Consider the following 16004-nt stretch of genomic DNA (forward strand, 5'->3'; position numbering starts at 1 on the left):
AAAAGATGACCCACTAGACTAGGGGATCTCTACCGTTAGAGCTACCATTTGTTATGCCTGGATCTGGATAATTGTTTTGCTTTTTTCTTCTTCTTTAATCCTTAAAAGATTTACTAGGAGATGGATAGGAAGAAGTCCCTTATAATTCCCAAATCCAATAAGCTCTAAAAACAATTAATTCAATACCCAAGCACAACTGTTTGGGTATTGAAGCCTACCTAAACCAATATGAGACAATTTATGGTCTTATTTATCTCACATTAGATGAACATTAGCATGTTTCACTGTGGACATTGTAGGAGGGTTGAGCACAGCGTGCTGCCTCAGACCACACCAGGATTTATATATTCAGAAATATTACCTTTCTAAAATTGGAAAATTTCTGAATTGCAAAGCATATCTTGCTCAGCATTTTGTATAAAGATTGTAGACTCAAATTATAGATATTTTACTGATATTAATATTAAATTTAAGGGAGCCCAAGCAACTTTCCAAAGACAAAGAAGTGAAGTCTGAGCCTTATGGAGAGGAAGATGCCAGTGGAAGGTCTTTGGTGGCAGAAGGCTCATGAACAAGTTTTCATGTTGGATGCTAGGGAGATGGTTGTTCATCTTAGTGCCAAAGTACCACTATGACCCATGGGTGAAAGTTCTAATGGCTCTTTGATTGGCGATAGAGGGACATGAAGACCTTCATAAAGGGAAAAGTGTAGACAGATATAGATTAGAAAGTGGCAAGGTGATATGTGTTATGTCCTCTGAAAGGCTCTCTGAACCAAAATATCCTCTCTCTCTTATTGCCCTGCAAAGGCAACTGGGATTCTTTATTACTTCCTTGGGTGAAGGCTTTGAAGGCCCTAAATGAAAATTGGCCTTATGGATGAATGATCGCTTGCTTTCTTCTATCCCATCACGCTATGTGCTAGTTCCTCTGATCTGCTCACCTGAAAATACAGTGGACTTTCCTGCATCCATACCTTTGCCTATGTTATCTCTTTAGTCCAAAATGTATTCAGAGCCTCCTCTATAATGAAAATCACTCATCCTCCAATCTTACTTCCTTTGGAAGGATGCCCTGAAAGGGCCCTGCCAAACTAATTCTTGATTTCACCGTGTATTTATTGACACTACATACAATACAGTCATTGTTTTCATAACTGCCTTCCCTGAATAGGGATCAAATGTTCTGAATTGCTATGCTTAGTTGGCCCAGCTATAAACTGAAGATAGAGGGATGGAAAGGATTACATTGAAAAGGATGAAGTTTAGTGCAAGAGGCAGACTAGGGAACAGTTATGATAAGTCAGATGTGACAAGCACCAAGACAGAAGCAAGCAGACCCAGACTTGGGTCTTGACCCAGGCAAGCTCTCACAGGCCCCCACAGGATAATATGGGCTGCCTTTGTGGTCTGAGTGGGCAGTGTCACAGTGGGGAGAGGGGTCTCAGCGATGGCATGGGAGATTTTGATGCTTCCTTTTTAGCATGTGGCATATGGAGAGAAGTAGGATAGTTTTACCAAGAACACTCACCAGGATCCAGATGCCTACCCATGAGTGAGGAGGATCAATTATTGGGCTCTTATACTTTTGTGATGGAAACCTGTCCACCTGTGTCTGTTCTGGGAGCAGGTAGCAAGATTTCAAACAGTGCTGTGTTGTTCCTACCCCTTCATAGGGGACTTAGGAACTAATCATGGGTACCAGGAACATAGATAGTTACAGCTATTAGAGTGAGGAGCCTGAAGTGAAACCCTTTTATTCATGAAGGGTAACTTGGATGCTGTCTTTAACACTGTTATTTCCTTTCATCTTAGGGATAATTCGAAATCTATCACTGCCTCTCCTCCAGGACCCATAACTTCTTGGCTTCTGTTGCCTTCCCTGCGCCTTGGATTTTTAGCTTGCATATTCTATAAAGCTCTTTTATTTGCTTACCAGGAGAAGAATCTTCAGATTGTGATAAACCACTGCCATTGATGTTGCCTTTGTTTTTTCCCTGGGCGGGGGGCAGTACTCAGAAATTTGCAGAAATTCAGAGATTTTGTTAACTTTTTAAGTCAAGAAATATGCAATAAAAAATAGCATGCTCTCCTTTTGAGATTTCCTGGGCACATGTTTTTAGGACAACTTTTATGTATTCAGTCACTTTTAATTTATTGAGTAGCTACAGTTCTTTTTCATGTCAGCTGGCAGTGCAGTGTGATGTATGTCATTACAGATGGAAACCCAGGTGAGAGCCCCTTCACTGTCTGTCCCAGCAGAGAAACTCAGGCAAGAGCTGAGCAGCTATCTGTACCATGCTTTACAAACCACAGATAAGAGACCTGTGATTTGACAAAGAATTTTTCTCATTTGCAAATTTATTTGAAAGGGTATAACACTGAATTGTATTTTGTGACTTGCTTTTGTCTTTCCATATAACCTTTTAAATTACATTAACTCAGAACTATCCTGAAAAAAATCCAAAAATACATGGGTCAAAATTTACAACAATTAAAAAAAATATGCCAATTATTTTAGGAGTAATGTTTTGTTCATGTCAGTATAAATAACCAAACATCTGAGAGAATAGTTTAAAAAGTACATGCAGGTTGATTTCCAGGGATTGTTTCAGTGTGGTGATTATTAAAATTTCTAAAAAAAATGTGACATATATGAAATTTGTTATGAAATTTCTATGTGATAGCAAAAGAATTTAAATTGGAGCTAAATTTAGAAATATGGCATATCAGCAGAATAGTTCAAAGCAGTCCTGGCATTATACAGACTTGAATTCAAATTCCTACACCACTCTTTATACAAACTGGGGAAGTTACTTAACTTCTCTTTACTCATTAGTTTACCTATAGAATGGCACAGTCACAGTGTCTGCTTTGTGGGGTTATTGTGGAGCTTAATCAAGATAATATACATAAGAGTTGATACTAAAGATGATGACAGAAGTGTCAAACTAGCTATGTCTGAAACTAGAAAAAGGAAAATTTCTTCTCAAGAAGGTAGGACTATAGATTCATATGTTATCAGGTATTAGCTTGTTTCTAAAAAAAATTCTGGACCTGCCAAGCACATTCTTGGATTTAAGGAGTCCAGGGTAGAGCATGAAATCCAAAGCTTAATGGCAAGAGCTGAAAGCCAAGCTTTGATCTTCCCTTGCTGTGACCTTAAAGAACTCACTTAGGCTCCCAGTGGCTCAATATCCTTGGCAGCACTTGAGAATGAAACAGGTTTAAACAAGTGAATGTGCATGAAGTGCTTAGAACATTGTCTGGCGTATGGTTGGATCATGTAAGTGTTTGCCTGCTCTATTATTGTCATTATTATCCCTTACATTCCTATAAAGTGGTAATTGAGTGAGAGGCATCTCTTTTATGGTGTTTTGTTTTCCTAGTTTGACTAAATATTGCAATACCACACCTGGAGAAGTGGTACTTGTAACTGTTTCACACTGGTCTTCTCATTCTTTTGAAATAGTGATTTCTTCATTTTTCTTGGCTGACTGCTACCTCCTTTCCTTAACAGAGATAAACCCCTTCTGTTTAGAGCACAGCACTGCCTTTTATCTTAAGTTGTTCCCACAATATCTCTGGCATTGCTTTGGACTATACTTTCTAGATGAGATATTTGAGACTGGCCTCGTCCAGATCAGAAGTGCTCAGGCTATTTTCCAGGGTTCCTTTCAGGGTTGTCTTCTGATATTACAAGGATTGGATAATTTGTTTCTGTGGACATCTAAGCTGTCTTCATAAAGATGATGCAAAAAAAGCTTAAAATTCTGCACAGTTGTAGTTCATGCATTGTGTGAACCTGTGAAGCCTTGTAAGTATTCATTCACTGATTCATTTACTTACCAAAGATTTATGAGCCAAAGGGCTAGTGCTGGGGATACCAAGATAAACAAGATACTGTCTTTGTCTCAGTGGATTCCAAAAGACTTATAAGTCTTCATTGATTCACCAAATTTTTATTGAGCACCCATTGTGAGCCAAGTATGTTTCCAGGTCCTGGTGCTGTAAGAGTGGACCAATGCTGAAATTCTAACACAGTGTTTCACCTCATGGAATTTACATTCTCATTGAGGATGCTCACAAGTGCCATGAAAAAAAAGCAAACCAGGACTTAGGGCCAGTGCTTTTCATTACAGAAAACCAAATCTGTTGTTGCTGGTTTAAACAGAAAGGGGTTGATTATAGGTTATTTGGGCAATTGCCAGGAGCACTGTGGAGAAGTTTGTAAGTCTACATGGGATTGTTCTGATGAGAATCCATGGATGCTGCCATGCACTATAGAGTGTAGCCACCTCTGCCACAGCTGCTCCCCAAAGATAAGGTTCTTGGCTCATTTCCCTCGCCTCCCGTGGACACCTCTGCTCTGAAAAACTCCAACTGAGAGCACCTAGAAGATGTAGCCTTGACATTTCAGGTTCTGTGTTATGGGAAGGGTCACTGCACAGAGTTGGATGAGCCCGGCTACACTCAGGACAAGATAGAGAATAAAGGAGACTTGCTGTGTTACCTGGAGTGGTAAAAGGTGAAGCATCAGTTAGAAATTTCACCTCACTGCTCAGTAGTAAATTCATCATTTGCTCACCACTCACTCTGAAGATCACCCCAAGTACTTTTAGAAGACATGGTCTCTGACTTCTCAGCTTCACACTTGGAACACTGGGGCTTCAGTAATGTGGAATTGCTTGTTCTTCTCAGATGCTTAATGCTTTTCCACATTGCTGTGGTTTCTGTTCGTGCTATTCTCTCTCTAGATGTTCTTGGTTGACTAACTATTACAGTTGAGGAGTTGGCTCCCAGAAGCTGATTCTGTACCCCTAAGTTGTACCATGAGCCTCTTTTTCTGTGTTCCTGTAGCAAACTTGGGCTACTTGTAGATTTGTAGTTTTTCTAGAATGCCCCCTGTCTCCCCTATTCCATGAGCTCAGAAAAGTCATGGACTGTCTTATTCATCTTTGTAACTTTAGTGCCTAACACCTAGTAGACACACAATAAATAGTTTGAGATGGAATTTTAAACAAGCAAGAATTTTCTCATGCAAGAAATTACAAAAGCCTGGCATGGTGGCACATGCTTATAATCTCAGCACTTGGAAGGCTTTGGCAGGAGGGTAATAAGTTTGAGACCAGCTTGGCATACATAGTGAGATTTTGTCTCCAAAAAAGAAAAAAAGGAAAAAAAAAATTGGGGGAAAGAGAGAAAGATGGGCATCTGAGGCCAATGAAACAGCCCACTCAAAAGTACAGAGCTATGTGCCAAAATGGTGGCTCACACCTATAATCCAGCCTACTTGAGAGGTGGAAATCAGGAGGATTAAAGTTCAAGGCTGGCACTGGCAAAAAAAATTCCCAAGAAAGGCCCCATTTCCACCACTGGCTGGACACAGTGGCCTGAACTTGTTATCTCAGCCATGTAGGGAAGCACAAATAGGAGGAGCACAATCCGGGATGGCGAGTCCCTAGCTTAAAAATAACCAACACAAGAAGGGCTGAGGCATGACTCAAGTAGCAGCACACCTGCCTAGCAAGCGTGAGACCCTGAATCCAACCTCCAGTGCCACCAAAAATAAACAAACAAATAAAAAACAAGTACAGAGACATGAAAGAGCAGTGAAATGAAATAAGAAGCGAAAACAATTTGGTGAGGCTAGAAAGAAGAAAAAACTGGGGAGAGGTCCAAATTGGTGACAGAAAATTAACTAGTTGGGATTAGGATGGGTCTTAGGTGCAAAAGCATTTGAACTTATTTGAAAGATTTGGGAAAGCCAAATTGAAGGGCTTTTAACACATAGGGACTTACATAATCAGATTTGTGTTTTTAAACAGATTTGTCTAACAGTCGGGTAAATGGAGAATTAGAGGGAGCTCAGAGTCAAAGCAGAGAGGCCATAAAGAAGCCATTCCAAGAATAACTGAGAAAGATTGGAAGGCATCAGCAACAGCATGAAGGGGCAGGCTTGGGGACTGTTCAAGATCAGCAGGACTTGTGAACTGATTTGCCACAGGACCACAAAAATGGAACATGGTTTTAACAAGAAGGGCCCGCAGCCACTTCCCAACCTGCCCTCACACAGCTTACCTCATGCCTTTAACCTGAACTCCCACCTATGGGTGATGAACAGTAAAAACAATTACCACATCTATTTCCCATCTAGAGCAAAAGAAATGAAACCTAAATGTCAGTGTTAGAAGAGGCTTTAGAGGATCACCCAGGTTATTCCTTACTTTGGTACATGAATGAGAAAAGGAATGAATTTTCTCCTTGTGTATTTGAAGGTCAGTAGTAGGCACCCAGCCACCATTGTATCATCTACTTAAAGCATTTGTTGCTAATACTTTCTTGCCTATTTGCTTGTTTTCAGTCTCACCCTGACATTAGAATGTAATATTTAAGAGCAGAGTCCTGGACTATGTAGAACAATGTTCTGTCTATATAGTAGATACTTAGTAACCATTTATTGAAAGAAGAATAAACCAGCATACTCAGGTTGGCTCCACCTTTTTAGCCCATGATCCTTGCACAGGACCTTGATTTGGAGGTTAGCAAATTCATAATTCCATAACCTACTAGGACTTTGCTTAATCAATCCTCAGAGATTAAAATCTACCAAGAAATAACACTGAATATAGCTTTAGATAGTGAAGAGTGAAAAATAAGTGTATTTCTTCAAAAATTAACCATTGACCAACTCACATCCATTAGGATGGCTGCTATTAAAAAGAAGTGTTGGTGAGGATATGGATAAGCTGGAATCCCTGTACACTGTGGGTGGGAATGTAAAATGGTGCAGTTGCTATGGAAAATAGTACTGAGGTTTCCCAAAAAATTGAAAAATGGAATTGCCATACGATCCAGCAATTCCACTTCTAGGAACATACCTAAAAGAATTGAAAACGAGGTCTCAAAAAGATATTTGTGTACCTAGTTTTATAACAGCATCATTCACAATAGCTAAAATATAGAAGCAACCCAGGTGTATATCCACAGATAAATAGATAAACAGAATGTGTTATATGATACAATGATTTATTATTTAACCTTAAAAAAAGAGGGGAATTTTTTTGAGACAGGGTTTTGCTATATAGCCCAGGCTAGCCTTCTGCCTCACTCTCTGAAGTACTGGAATTTCAAGTGTGAGCCATCATGCCCAGCAAGAAGGAAGTAACTTTTAAAACTTGCTACAACATTGGTGGACCTGAGGCTATTGTGCTAAGTGACAACCAGTCACAGAAAGCAAATAATGTATGATTTCATTTATATAAAGTACCTCTAATAGTTAAATGCATAAAGGCAGAAAGCGAAGTGGGAGGGTGGAATCAGAGTTCTAATTCTGCAAATGAAAAAGGTCCCAGAGATAGGTTCCACAACAATCTGAATCCACTTAACACCACTTAACTGTATATTTAAAATATCTAAAGTGGTGTATTTTAGGTTATAGCTGTTTTTTACCATGAGATATGCACTTCTGTTCTTACTTAATTCTGACAACAATCCTGAATTGCTGTTAGTAACATAAATCCCATTTTGAAGTGAAGAAACTAAGGCTCAGAGACATGAAAAGGCAACCAGCTCAAGTTTCTGCCACATCTGGGGAGAAGTATAGCTGGATTAACTTGTAGCTGGCTGAAGGATAAGAAATAAACCCTTAGCAATTTATGCACACAGCTATAAATGTATGGATGGGCTGTGGGTATATGGATGAGAGGAGAGAGGAAGAAAAATAGAGATAAAGAGAAAGATCATGCAAAGTAAATGGATGGAACTGGAGAACATTATTCTGAGCGAGGTTAGCCAGGCTCAGAAGACCAAAAATCATATGTTCTCCCTCACATGCTGACATTAGATCAAGGGCAAATGCAGCAATGTGGTTGGACTTGGGTCACATGATAAGGCGAGAGCACACATGGGAGGTATGGGGATAGGTAAGAAACCCAAAAACATGATAGTATTTGATGTCCTCAATGCAGAGGAACTAATACAGAAACTTTAAAATGACAGAGGTCAATAGGAAAAGGGCATCAGGAACTAGAGAAAAGGTCAGTTAGAGAAGAATCAACTTAGAATGTAACACATTTGTACATGGAAGCAATTCTAGGAATCTTCCTGTATAGCTATCCTTATCTCGACTAGCAAAAATGCTTTGTCTTTCTTATTATTGTTTATACTCTCTCTTCAAAAAAAATTAGAGATAAGGGCAGAACAGATTCTGCCTGAAAGCAAGGTGGGGGAAAGTTGGTGGGGGAGTGGGGGGGAGGGGGAAGAAATGGCCCAAACAATGTATGCACATATGAATAAACAAGAAAAAATTGGCAAAAATTCTAAAAATAAATATATACTTGTGCTTAAAAAAAAAAAAAGAGAGCTCATGCAAGCCAGCTCCTAGACACCTGCTGTATGTGTCTTTTTTCCCTCCCTTCCTAAATATTCAGAGGGCAGATGTGAGTGAACTGTAAACACAGCAAGAAAAGGTCACAGACGTTCCCTCAACTGGCAAAATCAAAAGTCACTGCCATGGAGATGTTCTGTGTACATGAACTAAAAACCTCCAATGTTACCAGAAGAGGATACTGGCTCTTACTTTTTGAAATGGTTCCATTAGATGTCCTGTTTTCTCCAATGAAGGGAAACCATGACAAGATTCACTTACAAAAATAAATGAGATCCAGTGGGAGAAAGGAGGGAAAAGAATGAAGAAGAGCATCAAGGAGGAAGCAAGCCTAACTCTACCTGGAAGGACCAACTCACTATGTAGTCCTGGACATACCCCTTCCTCTGCCCAAGGGTTGGGCTGCCATTACCAAATCCATTTTCATATACTGGATTTGAGCTCTCCAAGAGAAGCTAAAAATACAGAAGGGTCATCTAGCTTATAGCTTTTATTTATCATGGGAGTATATGCATCAGGCTCTGTGATTAATATTTTACCTATAGTAATTCTGATCCTTCTACTGTTCATGACACAACTGCACTTAGAAGTCAGATCAAGTTTCCCAAAGTATTTGTCTGATTTGAATACAGGCCTATGTAGTTCTCAAGTGTGATCTTTTCTCCACTCCACAGTTTGAAGTTCAACAGCCGAGAAAAGAAATAGGAATAGAAAGAGGCAAGGAAGGCTGTAGCTCTGCCTGGTCCTTCCCAGCAGGAATACTGATGGAGTGAGCATCACAGCACAAGAAAACAATTGCCAAGTAGGCAGGCAGCACACTTTGTGACACTAGAACACATAAGCAAAGTCGGCAAGGGGTGAGGGGGGGGCGTGGAGAGTACAAGTTTTCTGGGGAAATTATAAATAGCTCTGTTTGGTGTAAGGGTAATTGTGTTTTGCTGTGGTTGGAGATTAAATTCCACTATCTTCTGACCTAATTGGGACCACATTAGGAAGAACCTTATATACTGAAGCAGTTTATAACTAATTTTTATAGGCAGTGAGAAGCCATCAAAACTTTGTATCATGGAGGTTTCTCAGCAACTGTTAGTACAATGAATCACGCTTCAGTTTTTCTTAGAATAATAAGACACTTGTTTCCTTTCATGCTTTAGGAAGGAGTAAGAAACTTCAAGGAACTTCGAGCCAGATTTCAAAAGTTTGATGCTCCACTTCTTCCAGGACCTATTAAATTTCTCCCAGGTGTCTCTCAAAAGGGTAAGGGGGGATGCAAACAATCAACCAAGATTGTGGCCAATGGGAGACCACTCTCATCCAACCACAATCGGCCCCCAACATATTGTTCCGGTGATGAGTCCCAGTCTCTTAAAACCCAGAAAATGAAGTTGGCCCAGAGGAGTGAAATTGAAAAGTGTTCCAGTTCCCTAGGACCTCCAGAAAAGTCTACTGTGTGCTCTGCAGGAAATTCCCAGAAGGCTTCTTTGCCATTAGATGAGAACCAATCAAACACTGAGATATCCTGTGAGAGGAAAGGAATGACAGCAAACAGTTTCAGAGATAAGCTCTGGAACTGGGAGAAGGTTTCATCTCAGAAGTGTGAGGTGTCCCCAGTCCTTCCCCTCCCCAACTGTGGGAGTAAGACCTTCCACCAGGAAGGGCAGAAAAGCAGGGGGCTTGCTCCAGAGAGGTCAAAGAAAAAGCCAGAAACAACAGGAGCACAGACCCTTCCTTCTCAGAGCCACTTGATGGCCCAGAAAAAATCACTTGCAGTCTCTGAAGAGCCCCCCTCTCTACTTCATCATGGCAGGAAGAGTGAGGAGAACCCTATTTCTGAGAAAAGACTGGTAGGCAGTCCCTGCCAGCCTCTTTCTGAGTGTGAACTTGCCAGCCCCGCCTCAGGTAAGAAATGGAATCCCCCGTGGGACTGGGGGAGGGGGCCATTGTGTTTTTCTCACTTGAAGTCTGCTGATTTGGAGTGATCATATGTATTACCTGAAAAAATGTAGCATAGGAATTGTAGCCCAGTCTGCTGAATTGTAGTCTCAGGTTTGGGCAAAGCATTTAATATCTTGGAATTCTCTTATGAGACAGTTTGAACTAACTTGGATTTGAATCCACTTGGATTTAGCTCTACTTCTTACAAGCTGCATGGATGTGGTATTCTATACCTTTTTAGAGCCTGGACTGCTCTCCTACAAATCAGCTCAATCATCAGTCTTCTTTGTCATGGTAAACAGTACAATTCTCCCCTCGTTTCTCAGCCAAAAATCTAGTAGTTTTATTATATCTGTCCCTCCTGCTAATTCTTTACTCTGAAAATGTCAGCGTGCTCTTGATTCTACAACAAAAGTATGTTCAGAACCCCTCACCTTCTGTCCATCTCTGCCCCTGCTCTTGTCCATGCCACCATCGTCTTTCACCTCAACCATTGCCAACAGCTCACTTGGTCTCCCTGCTTCAGCACTCTTTGCTTTTAGCCCTTTATATCCTGTCCTTCACCTAGCAGGTAACATGATTCCCTAAAGCATAAATCACATCACTCTCCTGCTTAAAGTCAACTAACCATTTAAAAGTGCCTTGCACAATTTGATTGTTGCAAACTTCTCTTTCCCTCTTTTCTCTTGCCATATTGCCTTGCTTAGATATACTAAGTTGGTTTTTCGCACTTGTCAATCAGCTCTGCATGGAACACGCTTCTGCCAGTCTTTGATGTCTTGCTCCTTTACTCTTTCAAAGTCTCTGTTCAAGAGTCACCTGCTCTGAGTGCAACTTGTTGGTTATTCATTCTAAAATAACTATTATTCTCTGTCTCTACTGCTTTGGTTTTCTTCATACCACATATCCCTACCTGGTATATTGTTATGTATTTATTTGTTTGCCTCAGTAAGATATAAATTACAATTGGATAAGGATTGCCTTCCTCACCACCATATCTCCAGAAGATCAAGGGCAGGTTGAGTGAGACCTCAAAAAGTATTTACTGAATTGAATGATTGAATGGGTAGATGGATGGGTGGATGGATGGATTTTCTGCTTACAACCTTGTATGGCTTCTCTTTGTACTTGGAACTTAAACTACTTACTACAGTCTTTAGGGCCCTGCATTCTAGCCCTTGCTGTGTCTCTAACTATCCTCCTACCTCTCTCCCCCTAGCTCACTAGCCCATACTCAACCCAGCAGCTAGATCTCTGGAACTGCCTTGTTTGTTTATTACTTCTTTATCATTAGTCTCCTTATACTAGACTGAAAATTCCTGAAGGCAGGGCTATATTTGTTCTCATTCTTAGTTCTAATGCCAGCTCTGGAACAATGTCTGGAATGTTATAGCATTCCAATAACCAGGTATTGATGAAGAGATGGGAAAGAACGATGGATTACCTACCATGTGGAACAATTCAGTATTAAATGGGATGACCATGCGAATTGCTTAGCATAGTCCCAGGAAAAAATTAGTCATTGAGTGATAATTCATTTTCCCTGGGTCTTCTCCCTAATTTGACAAAGAGTGAAATTTCTGACATCATGACTTATAGCCTAAAAAGAAAGGAATTTGGCCCTGAGCTGCTGGGAATGTGACCCATGCTGGTAGGACAAGAAGGAAGTCTCCCTCCCCGACCTAGCTTTCAGAGGACAGCCCAGGGAAATCTCCAGAGGCATGTGTGAAACCCTAGTCAGTTTCTTTCCTTTCATCATGAGTGGCCCATATAGTCAACTATTGTATTATATAAACCAAAAATCAAAGTGTTTAGGTTATATAAGATTTTGTGTTCTTTTTAGTATGAGAGATAGATATGATTTTCATATATAGTAATGGAATTTCTGTTGGAATTGGATTTATGAGTGCAGAAGCCCAAAATATATAAAATTGGTACTGGCCAAGAAAATTCCAGGACATATACCTCATAGGTACTAAATACTACAGAGTCAGCTTTGAAGCCTGTCCTTGGCTATGAGACCTGGAAGTCAGAGATTAATTCTTCCTCTTCATTATAACCCTAAGAGCTTAAGGAACATTTCAGTGAGTAGTCACAGTCTGTCCCCTCTGAAGTAGGTTGTATACTACATGCTGGAGGTCAATATGTTATAATCCCTGTCCACAGGAGCCCATAGTTATAGACCAGCCCTTCTGTTATGCCATAATACTGGTGTAGTGATATTAGCAATGTGCAATAGCATAAAATATATGGATGGATGGATGGATGATGGATGGATGGATGGATAGATAGATCACAGAGTGGTTTCATTCTGGTCTTTATTTGGGGAGAAACCCATAAAAGTTTTCTAAAGGATTTGTCATTGGAACAGAGTCTTAAAAGAATGAATGGAAATTCACAAGAGAGGGAATAGAGTTCCAGAATGACAAAGGGAATGAGCAAAGTCTTAGAGACAGGAAAGCCTTTGAAGGCTTTGAAAATCTGATGCTCTAAGAAGCCAGGGCTGAAGGTTTGGGAAGTAGAAAGGTACTGTTTGTAAAATAAGAATCTGGAAATGTAGGTAGGGCCATGTAGTGCTGAAAGAACAGAAAACAGAGCAAATGCAACACACTGAGGTCCTGCTTTCGGGCAGCAGTGTGATACCATGAGCAGGTGCTGTGTGTTTCGATTGGAGCCTAATGACTGCTGGATGGAGAACAAATCACAGGGAATCCCAGACTGAAGCAAGAAAAACAGTCAGTTCCACCTGACAATCCATGAAATAGAAATAATGACCTACATGTTTTCCTGTCTGTGCTCAGAAAACCAGCCAGATATCAGGCATCACCAGCTTCCCAAAACAAAGCCATTGCCATCCATTGAGTCCCTGGGCCAACCTCCCCCAAAGCCTGCAAAGCCTCCTACTGTGAACCTCCAGGCCTTCCAGAGGCAGCCAGCTGCTACCTCCAAGACCCCAAAAGAAGGTAAGGAAATGCATAGGGCCAGCATGTATGCACAGCTCTACTGCCTGTATCATTATATCACCTCCCTCTCCATTCGAACTACCAGCTAACAAGGCCACTACTACTCTTCCATGGTGCTAGCCGTTCGTTACAGCTGTTCTCATGTACAGGCTGTGGCAGCTTGCCCATTAAATGACAGATCTGCAGGGATTGGCCCCTTATCACTGCTGGGCCAGTCTGCTTCCCTTGAGAGCACCGCATTTCATCACTAAGAATCGGTCCAAGAGGAAGAAAACAAAACTCACCAAGCAGGGAGGCAGTGAACTTTGTGTTTTCTGAAAAGTCTGTGTTATAAACACAGTGCAGGAGAAGGAGGGAGTGAAAGGTGTGGAAGTTTATGTGAACTTGACCTGAGATCCTTATGGGGGTCCCCTCAAGCCTCTGTGACCTGCCTTTAGTAATTCATTGAAAATCCCCACCCCGTCTGATCCCTTCCAAGAAGAGAAGCATCCTTGGGAATCATTTTTTTGTGCTATTTTGTTTTGTTTTCTCCTATTTGAAGTATTACCTCTGGTCCCCCTGGCTCCCCGCACAGCCTCATCTTGCTGATGTTGTAAACACCTTTACTTATGTTCACATTAATGAAACATAAGGGGAACAAACACTTTGGGGTGATGTGTAGGGCTACATTAGCATCAGCAGACAGTACCACAACACAGAACTAATAGTTTTTGCTTGTTTGTTTGACAGCTTTGAGCAAACTTGTGGTTGAATTTCTCTAACTTAGAGGCTCTCAAACTGGAGCATGCATCAGAATTACCTAGAGGTCTTATGAAAGCTCAGGTTGCCAGGCCCTATCCCCAGAGTTTCTGATTTGATTGGTCAGAGTGGGAGCCTGAGAATTTGCCTTTTAACAAGTTAGCAGAGGATGCTGATGCTGTTGGGCCAGGGACCAGACTTTGAAGACCAATACAAGAAGTCACCTTAAACCTTATCTGAAAAGAAAATTCTACATGGAAAGATAGAGCTCTTCTAAATATAACTTAGTAATATGGCCATTTCTGTACCAATGAAGGCTAAGTGTGATTTTTATAAACATTAAATAATTCAGAGAGTATAGAACAAAGCACTAAGTCTTTGGTAATAAAATGATCTTTGTAGGTGTCAGTTCCCCACCCAGTAGATATTTAAGTTTGTGCATGGAGCTCACTGAGTCTCATTGTCCTTATCTCTGACATGGTGATATGAATACTTTCAATATCATAGGACTACTGTAATTATAATATTGTCATACCTGGAAAGAGCTTAACCATGGCTCACTCAGCACACTAGTAAGTGCTCAGTAAATCTTCAGTTATTGCAACTATTTGGAAACTATTCTGTGTGCCAGACCTTGTGATAGAAATAAGAAATGAAACCCCACAGAGGTTATAGTCCTCAGGGAGGTCAAAGTTGAATGTGAGAATGTACAGCCATAAATAAAATAATAAAATGCAGGTATGTGTCACAGTTCCAGGACAAGGTAATACTTTAGGTACCAGGGTGGGAGTAGGGGATATTTGGGGCACAAGAGAGCTGTCCCTTCACACTCAGTCTCCTGGGTCAGACCAGGTCATGAGTATCATTTACTTTCACCAGGATACTCCCACCACCTCTTTTTCACTTTGCCTCTTGCTCTTGCAGTGACTGTGAAAGAGAACCACCTGCCTCCAGAGAGGTGAGTACATGTTCCTTGATTGTGCAGGAATGGATTTCATTGCTGAGGTACTTGGCCTGTCTAAGAGTCAGCAAGAAGCATAAGTCATGTGTGTCTGTATTTCTCAGAAGTGTTGAAAAAAGAGCAGTTACAAGCCACAAACTGCAACTTTTGTTTTAACTGAGAGATTAAATAAACTGTATTTAACTACTATGTGATGTTAAATTGCAAAGATAGTTCCTCATGGTAGCTTGTACAGGACTATTGTACAAATGGGTTTAGTGAATTGAAACATCAGCTTCCATGGTCAGGAATGGAATGAGAGATAAGGAATGTTCTGGGCAGCTGTGATGTTAGGAGTTGGTAATGAGATAAAGGCTGTCCTCCTCTTAAGAATTTTGCTATGGAAGAGTCAGTTCATTCATTCACTCAACCAAATAATATCTTGTGGGCCTTTTGAGATAGTGTGCATTGACCTGGCTGCTTTTTATAGAGTTCCCCATTTGGTTGTTTATAGAAGGCTAAAGAGTTGCTGCTGTTGTCCTCATTTTAAAGCCCAAGACACTTGTGCTCATATTTGCTACTTTCTGAGCCATGATTTCAACCCACATATGCCCAAACTATTTTGACAATATACCTCACCTTCTTCACAATGATGTTCTTTTTTGGCAAGAAAGTTAGTATTAGAGGTAGAACCAAGCTCACGAATGAATAATCCTATTATTAATCCAATCACCAAATGTTTGTAATAGTAAAATATATTATTTTTGTAATAGAGGAAGGTACAAGATTCCAAGGTTGCCTAATGTGGAAGTGATCACACTTCCTTGGCAGGGTCAGAGAAGTCTTTGAAGCTATATCAGTTCTCTATTACCATATAATACCACTTACTAAACAGAAAACTTCAATAGCATACAATAGTCTTTGGGCACAACTGATCCTGGCTGGGATCTGCTGACCTTCCTCATATGTTTGCTGTCAATGCAGAACATCTAGGCAGCTTTGCTGATACTGACTCCCATTTCTGAGGGTCAGCTTGAAGT

The 16004-nt window shown here is 40.6% G+C and overlaps 1 protein-coding gene across 1 annotated transcript in view; it reads left to right on the top strand.

The window, feature by feature from the left end:
• Window positions 1-16004, top strand: part of Fyb2 (FYN binding protein 2) — a 96423-nt gene that overhangs the window by 23218 nt on the left and 57201 nt on the right. Inside the window, 3 exon segments of the mRNA XM_074080009.1 lie at window positions 9543-10287; window positions 13125-13286; window positions 14949-14982. Coding sequence (XP_073936110.1) covers window positions 9543-10287; window positions 13125-13286; window positions 14949-14982 — 941 coding nt within the window.

Source organism: Castor canadensis, chromosome 7 (assembly GCF_047511655.1).
Source record: "Castor canadensis chromosome 7, mCasCan1.hap1v2, whole genome shotgun sequence".
NCBI classification, from domain to species: domain Eukaryota; kingdom Metazoa; phylum Chordata; class Mammalia; order Rodentia; family Castoridae; genus Castor; species Castor canadensis.